An 8970-nucleotide genomic window follows, 5' to 3' on the forward strand; every position below is an offset into this window, starting at 1 on the left:
GCAATCTGTCCCATAGGCTATCTTTAGCCTCATGGACATTAAAATAATTTCTTTCTTCTTTCTTTCTTCTATTGTTTTGTGAGTTGTAAGGCACATTGAACCATAAATATAATATGTCATTATATAATATTTAATATTCTAAATGCACGTCCCAGATGTGGGTGCACATCACAATTAATAGGTTGGCGGCAGAACGGGACGGCAAATGGCCTTGGCACATGGCCCTCCGTAATCCTACACACCAATCCATAAAATGTATTAACATTGGCCATAAATGGCAATTAAGCCGGCACTGTCTTCAAACCGCCTGCATCTACCTACCTCGGCTCAGCTCAATGATGACTTCTGGTAATATTAACTCCACTGCCCCAGTCTCTAATCCCCTGCCTCTGCGATGCCAATTTCCTTTGGCAGCAGCGGAACCAAGCTCTCGCACTGCTACAGGCAGGCACTGCAACATCCTTAGTTGCATTAATCTCAGCCCGGGCATTCATTTTACTCAAAGCTTGGTCTGCAATTTCATCTTCCACCCCGCGTCTATAGCTAATCCTTCCTCTGAGCCGACCTTTGAACCTGCTGGGCCTTCTCATCACTCTGAGCTGTCTCCCTGTAGACATCCTCCTACCCCTGGTGTCAATATGCCCAGAATCTGCCATAGAATGTGTAGTCGAAGTGGGGGCAGCAGAGGTAGAATGTCCCGCTCTCCTCTCACACCTCCTCCCCTTCGGCTCAACTGCCTTTAGACCATTACCCAAATACTCACAGCGGCAGAGGCCGCTCACGCCCTCTCCACCTCCAACTGACGCATTCTGACTTGCCACCCAGTGAAATTCCCTCAAGTCCACATCCGCCCCTGCGCTCAGCCCAATTCATCTACCGTTGTTCCCTAAACCAGCCCATCATCACTGCCACCATCTCCATTACCTTCCACAAGGAGGAGCCAGCCACAGAAGGTGGATGCCATACTAGCGCTAAGCTAGCCAGGGTCGAGGGAAGCACACACTACGCCATGGTGAAGCAGGACACTCATCCGGACAAGAAAACTGAGGAGGGGAAGGAGGGGAACTGGACCGGTTTCCCATTATGGGCAGTCCAGACCTTGTTTTGCTGGTTTCTGCCCTAAACCATGGCACGGACATGCAAAGGCCAAAGCCTTAGTGTACCATTATGTTTCAGTAATAGAATTTAGCATAACTTAGAATATATATATATATATATATATATATATATATATATATATATACTAAATGCACGCCTATCACCATTGAATCTAACTAAACATAATGCCATGATATGTCCATTAAAATGACAAATTGAAATTGTAATTTTTTTCACAAATAATCATAAAATTTAAATTTAAACAATAATCAAATTTATAAAAACATATTTTAAATAATCTTAAAATTTAAATCTAAACAACAATAATGTTGTATTACTTTGAGTGCTAATTACTTTGGTATTTGACTAAAAATCAAATAGCACTTTTTAAAGTTAATATTATAAAAATATATATATTTATTTTTTTTAATATGTTATTATTATTTTTTTTGTATTTTGTTGGCTATCATCTTAGTTCGCAATACTTTATTTCTATTATAAATACAATGTATCATTGTTTTCATACAAGAACTGAGGTTGCAAGCTGGACATTTATGGCAAATCTAGTAAACAACCATCATCCAATCACTCTAGCTAAGTTTAACAAACCTCTAGGTGTTCCACTAAAACTAGTAGCATAACCAAACTATGAACTTTGGGTTACATAGAGTAAAAATAAATCTCCTCTCCTAACATTCAATGAGCATTTGACTTGTTGAGTGCATATTCAATGTGGGCAGAATTCCCCATATGACGAGAAATGGTATCTATCTATTATAAGTCTCGAACATTTAAATAAATTTGTCTATTTTCATTCTTATCCTTATGCAATAAAAATACCTAAAATATATGTATGTACCCACATTTACCCATTTTCATTCTTGTCCTTATGCAATAAAAATACTTATATATATATATATGTACCCACCTACTTAACACAATCTTTATACATCTTTTTTGCATACAAAAAAGTTATATACACTTTGTATATATAAAAGGTATATACATATAAACTACCCTACACATGGATAAATACTTGTCCGTATAAGAAACTACGTTGTCAAGGTCCTTGCACATCCAAGTTTTGTCATATGTGCCTGTTGCATACGGGTAAGACTAACAATAACATAATAAATAAATAAAAATATACAACTTTTATATAATGTAATTTTTTTCTAGTCAACTAATTTAAAAATAATATTTTTTCGTCTTATGTTGTTGTGTTTATTTTTTTGCAATGATATGTTACAATATGGAAAAACGAGAAAGAGTTGCCAGCATTGTAAAAGTAATAATGGAAGTTAATGCCTTGATCCCTAATTGGAAGTTAATAACTTGATCTCTAATTGACTTCAACTCGTCATATCTCTATTTTATTTGGATTTGGGGTCAGAAAAACAATCATGAGGTGTGTTTACACATGCATTGAAATGAGGGTTTTTCTCTTTAATTGCACATATTAGAACTTTATCAATCAATAAAACCTAAATTTATCAAATTCTAAAGATCCTTAACACTAACTTGAATTCAACAATTTTACTTTATTTAACTATATTTATGCAAGTGGTAGGACTAGCTACTATGTAGCACTTGTTTACATATTGACCTTATCTTCTTTTTAGGCAAATACTTGCCTAAATTATGGTGGGTAATAACTTATGGTGAATATGTTATTTATGTGAATATGACCTATTTTAAAGGATTTTAATTTTGGGTGGTTTTCTTTATGAAACTTAATAATGAAAAAACAACATAAATATTGCAACTGCATTAAAAAATTATGGCAGTTATCACATGGCATTGTATTGTAATAAAACTTAAGTTATATTCCAATCAAATGTTTGAAAAATAAATATTTATTTTTCAAAATTAAACATTATAATTTGTATTGATCAATTCTAAACTTATAATGTTCAACAAACAAATTGATAAATCGTGCATTAAGATAAATCATATAACTAAAATTGTTAAATTAACAATAGATCTTGTAACTAAAATTAATAACTAAAATTAATAGATTAACATTATTTATTGAATTTATTTTACAAATATGGATATATTCCATATAGATAACTAAAATTGTTAGATTAACATGTAACTAAAATTGGTAAATTAACATTATTTATTGAATTTAACTTACACGTGTGGATATATTCCATATATAATGACATTAATAAAATTGGTAAATTAACATTATTTATTGAATTTAACTTACACGTGTGGATATATTCCATATATAATGACATTAAGAAACTACTATCCAGGATAAGGAGGCAATTTGGCAACATCATTTTGCCCCCAATTAACATGGTCATTATTTAATTATTAAGTTGTGTAGTTTTTGTTAGAATATGGTGAAACAATTTATTTGGTTTGACTGATTTTTTTTCTGTTATTTAAGTCCTATATTTAAATATATAAATAAATTTAATGAGACTTTTGGCTTTGGTAGAGGTGACCAATCAAATATATGATTCAAACAAAATTTCCATCCAATTTTAAACAAATTAATAGATTTTCTTAAATGATAACTCCTAACCTGTTATTTGATATCATAACTATGTTACTTAACAAAACCAAATTGATACAGGTCTTACTCTTTCTGCTCATCTGTGATTTATTCTCCTACAATGGATTATTGTAGGAACCTGTGAATATTTAAATGAAGCTTTGTGAAACAAAACAAATATTTACCATACATCAAATATCAATCTTCCGAAATTGGAAATGAATTGAAAATTCTTGTATTAAAAATGATACTGGAATGCATATGCATGCAGTAAATTTCTGTTTTCATATCTATTGAAAACGAAACTTCTGCTGGTAAATGTAGAATTTCTAAGGAAGAGGATTGGAAAAGTCCATATTGGAAAACAAAGCTTTTGTTCGGTCAATCCAAATGTGTGCCCTTTAAAATAAGGGCTCTGTTGATTATAACAGTGTAGTCAATTAATCATGTAAGATAATAAAGTATTTATTGTTGTGTTGCATCACTTTACCTTACCTGGGTACTTTGGCATTCCGAGTAGTCGTGGCATTAATCATTTCCACCTCCAAAGCATAACTTGAAGAAGATTGGTTGGAGGCACATGGTTGCATAGCTTTATTTATCATTTCTATCTCTGAAGCATAACTCGTAGAAGCTTGGTTAGAGGCACATCGCTGCTCAGCTATATTTATCGTTTCCACCGCCAAAGGATAACTCGATGAAGATTGGTGAGAGGCACATCGCTGTTGAGATGTGTCGATGGGTAATGGAAAAGGAGGGGCTGGAGGAATTGGAATGTCATCTCCTCCTTCCAGCATTTGGATAACTTTGCTTATAGGGGGACGGCTTGATGCATTGAACTGGAGGCACCATAGTCCAACTAAACTTAACTTTTTTGCAATCAATTGGTCCTCCTCTGACATGTCTTCTTTTCTGAGCTCTCCAAATTTGCCCTTCTTCACCTGATCAAAAGCCCAATCTGCATAGAAAAATTTGCTTGGTGTACTCTTTTGGTCATAGTCGATGTTCTTCCTTCCTCCCACCATCTCCATAACCAACATCCCATAGCTGTAAACATCAGATCTGTCAGTGACAGGTCCGTGCTCTGTTGACCACATCTCTGGAGCAGAGTAACCAAGTGTTCCTCTCTTAGCTACAGAAATCTGACTTTCCCCTCTTTCTGAAATTTTGGCTAGACCGAAATCTGCAACTTTGGGCAAAAAATTAACATCCAGCAGAACATTAGCAGGTTTTATATCACAATGTAAGATGCGATTCCTGCACTCATCATGTAAATATGCAATACCGCGAGCTGTGCCAACTGCAATTGAATGCATTGTTTTCCAATCCAACTCGTGTTGATGGTCTCCATGAATATAATTGTCCAGAGAACCATTAAGCATGTATTCATACACCAAAGCTCTTTTGGATGCTTGAGAACAATAACCCAAGAGGCGCACCAGGTTAACGTGATAGGTCCTCCCAACTGTAGCCACTTCTGCAATGAATTGTTGTTCATTTTGTTTCGATTCATCCAAAATCTTGACAGCTATCAAGCGTCCACCAGGAAGCTTGCCTTTATAAACTGTGCCGAAACCCCCTTTACCAACCTTGTCTGACAAATTGTTGGTGTAAGCTATAATCTGAGCATAAGAATATCTGGTTGGCATTTGAGAAGAATAATAATGTAAAAAATTTTCAACTGACGGTGGTCTAGAGTCAACGGGCTCCATAAACGCTAAAATGCTCTGCTCCTCCTCACTTGAGGTCCTCAGACAACAACAACAACTTCTCCGACGGACGGATATGCAAGAAATGACTACTATGCTGAAGACAGCAAGGAGTATAAAGAATAACACTGAAATGAAATAAAGATGAACAAGATCATTAGAGCATGGAATATAACAAATAAGCAAAAATAACGAAAATGGATCAATTTTCAAGATAAATAGTTTACCTGCCATTGTTTCTAGGGGTACCCCTGTGTCCAACAATAGTCCTTGACGAAAGAAAACAGAAATAGTGGAGTGAGATAACGTAACGTATATAAAGACGAGGCAAGACAATATGGACAAGAAAACGTGTTGGAGATCCTTACCAGAGCAATTCCAGTAGTGAACATCATTGTGACTACAAATGCAATAAGAATCATCATCAGCATAATCATAATCATTAGCATAACCAGAAGCATAACATCTTCCTCCGGTGGCTCTACAAGAATTGCAAAACTCGGGTAAAGACCATGTAATTTGGAATCCTTTTTTCTTGAGTTGTTCAAAATTTGTATCATGGCTGATGATGCTGTAGTTGTTTGGAACTATTATAGGATACGAAGTGCAACCGTGCAATCCAGTCTCTGGGAAAAAGAAGCATTGGCTCTGGTTTCCTTCGCAACCGAACAACAACACTTGGTTTTCGGCAAGTAGGTACGACTGTTGTGAACAGTTAAGAATTGTTCCCGCCATATATTCCTGAGAAAGATTCAAGAATGGGTAGTCTTCCTTTATCCAGTCGAGCGTGACAGAGGAATCACCTATATTATATTGGGCCACTCGAAGGGTTCGATTAGAATAAGACGAGTTAGTGATATCTCCAATGACTTCCACAATGAATTCGTCTCCCAAGTCTAGAATGAGCGGACTGTCTTCAAACAGGACATCTATAAAGCCACATGTTCCGAAAGGATATTGGATGATGGAATTGCCTATAGTGCGAGGAGCGCAGTCTTTATAAGATGGAAAATCTTGGGCGTTAACGAGGAAAGAGAAGGAAATGACACAGGTAAGAGGAAGCAGCATCATAATGAGGAAAAGGAGGCAGGAGCTCAGTTTGGCACGCCCAACCCAGCACGAAGACATACAGCCAGCCATGCGAAAATGAACGAACAACTGAGTTTTCCAGCGAAACTAAATCAAAACTGCAAAGAGAGTTAAAGAGTGATCTGCGTATTGCAAGAGAATTGGAAAGAGAATTAAATAATGATATGCAGAAGAAGAGCAAGGAGGAAAGGGAAATGGGGAAGTGCAAGGAAGGAAATGGTGATGGATCCGAATGCATAATTGACTTGACTTGGCAACGATCAAAGTAAGAGTCGTAATTCATTTTGTATCAAATCGTATCCATGGAGCTTTTCTTTTCATTAGGAAAGTTCTTGGCAATTTCGCAGAACGCATTAATTGTCAATGGCGAAATCAACGGCGTAGTGGAAATAGGGAGGAAAAAGAGGGAATGGCAAAACCAACGGGAAAGTGGGAATAATAAATGACTGACAAAATGAGAGAGGAAATGGTACTGGCTGATGGAAAAATGAATGGACGGATTGTGTTGAATAAAATTGTAAATTATTTTTTTTTGGTTTTTGGGGTTTTGAATGGACGGATTGTGTTGAATAAAATTGTAAATTATTTTTTTTGGTTTTTGGGGTTTTGGTGTTTGGAATAGGTTTATAAGGAGAAAGTCGTATTGGTTTATGGAAAAATTATCCTCACGGCATTGAGTTCAGTTTTTCTTTTCATCGTGAAAGTTATTTAGCAGAATGCATCATGCAAGAGAATGGGAAAGATAATTAAATAATAATGTGCAGCAGACCAATGAGGAAAGGTAAAGGGGAGAGTGGAAGGAGGACGGAAAATGCGATAGACTGTGAAAGACATAACACGTCGAAAAGTGAATGGATGATTGACTCGACTTTCCCATTGATCAAAGCAAGAGTCGTAATTCATTTGGTAACAATCACAACAATGATGTGATCTGATTTCCTCTCATTGTCTCAATCATGACTCATTTAATTATCCTCCATGCATTGAGTTCAGTTTTTCTTTTCATCGTGAAAGTTATTTAGCAGAATGCATCATTGTCCTCGTTTACAATTCAGCATCGCATTCAATTGCAAGAGAATGGTAAAGTCAACGGTGTAGGGAGGGGAAATAGGAAGGAAAAAGGGCAATGACCAAACCAACCTGTAAGTGAAAAGAAAAGTGTCATAAAGATGAAAAGATGGATGGTTTGACCAAAGGAATGGTCTTAATTCATTTGTATCCCCATCACAACCATGGAGTGGTCGTCGCAAATCTTCCTCCTCCTCTTGATTCATAGCCAACGACCATGGAGTAGTCGTTGCAAATCTTCCTCCCCGTCATGATTCATAGCCAACGGAATTTCGCCGATCTTTCACTGCCTAGCTATTCACAAACGTTGTAATGTTCTCCCCACCTATATGAAGTTAGGTTTTTTTTTCCTATTTGAATGTGATAATTTCCTTGTGTTTTCAAATCAAGTCACAATCTAATCATGGACATCCCCTACTAACCTAAAACATTGCAATACAAGTTAAATTGAGCCACACAAAGCACAAATTAAGGAGATGAAAGTGTACAAAGTGAAAGGGGAACGTCGATGAAATAACTCCAAGTGTTGTTTCCTCTTTGATATTACTCATCTTTGCCTCCAATTGTAACAACCCGCCCTTTATTTTTGTAATTTAAAAATTGTGATTGAAACACCAGCATGGAATCACGATTCGCTAAGATAATTGAATCTGAAACTCAAAAAAAAAAAAACCCTTAGATTTAAATATTGGACGGGAGGAGTGAACGACGCAGATCCATTATTTGATGAGGGAGGAGGCAAGCTCACTTATTTGAAAAACGAAAACACTACGTGAGAGTTATTGCTAAAGTTGGTTCTAACCTAATGAAATGAATACCGCCTAACAAAAGTTATGAGATTCGAATGGAGTGGTGAAGGACAGAGGATGGTGCCCATTCCCTTTGAAGGCCGAGGAGAGACTAGATAGGGAAGACTCTTAAGTAAGAGAAGATTTGGCCAAAATAAAAGACATTGTGCTAAGTCTAAAACAAAGGGATACAAAGGAATTGTAGATACACAATACTGAAATCCTAAAAAACTGATAAGTCTACTGGATTTTGAATGAAATCTAAAATTCTACTTTCTCCATATGAAATCCAATGAAGTCGGAACCACTCTCAAACATCCTGAGTCATTTCATGGTAATGTTAAAAATTTAAGTAAAAGGATGAAAATGAAGATTAAGGAGAATGTCACTTTTACTTCAAGAATTTAACATTACCATGAATAGCATATCAATACTAGGGCCTAGACTTTATCATTAAGCTGCCCCACTCAAAAATTATTTGTTTCTTTAAAAAAAAATTGCATTTCAAACATTTAGCATCCCTTAAAAAACATTATAAAACCTCGTTGCGATCTGTCGCGACCCCAGCTATTTTTTAAGTTTTTATCGCGATTTTTTTCATTTTTATGGCGATTTTTTCAAAAAAAATCCGGCGATTTTTTCATTTAGTTATCGCGATTTTATCGGAAGAGGGAAAAAATCACGATTTTTTCATTTTATCGTGATTTTA

General features: G+C 35.9%; 1 protein-coding gene across 1 annotated transcript; it reads right to left on the reverse strand.

The window, feature by feature from the left end:
- Positions 1 to 3811: 3811 nt before the first annotated feature.
- LOC149259090 (uncharacterized) lies at positions 3812 to 6602 on the reverse strand. Its single transcript, XM_089374854.1, has 3 exons — positions 5685 to 6602; positions 5544 to 5585; positions 3812 to 5444 (listed from the first exon to the last, which is right to left on the reverse strand). The coding sequence occupies exons 1-3, from the start codon at positions 6454 to 6456 to the stop codon at positions 4099 to 4101; spliced, it is 2160 nt and encodes a 719-aa protein (XP_089230980.1). The 5' UTR covers positions 6457 to 6602; the 3' UTR covers positions 3812 to 4098.
- Between the last annotated feature and the right edge of the window lie 2368 nt (positions 6603 to 8970).

Source organism: Pinus tabuliformis, chromosome 6 (genome assembly GCF_031772625.1).
Source record: "Pinus tabuliformis cultivar Carrire ecotype Pingquan chromosome 6, CPIR1, whole genome shotgun sequence".
Classification (NCBI taxonomy): Eukaryota; Viridiplantae; Streptophyta; class Pinopsida; order Pinales; family Pinaceae; genus Pinus; species Pinus tabuliformis.

What these genes read in the sequence shown, in the direction of transcription:
- LOC149259090 (XM_089374854.1), bottom strand. Translation starts at nt 6,456, where the DNA reads ATGGCTGGCTGTATGTCTTCGTGCTGGGTTGGGCGTGCCAAACTGAGC. An exon ending in TCACTACTGGAATTGCTCTG is followed by an intron (nt 5,586 to 5,684) that starts GTAAGGATCTCC and finishes TCTTTCGTCAAG; the next exon opens with GACTATTGTTGGACACAGGG. An exon ending in ACCCCTAGAAACAATGGCAG is followed by an intron (nt 5,445 to 5,543) that starts GTAAACTATTTA and finishes ATTTCATTTCAG; the next exon opens with TGTTATTCTTTATACTCCTT.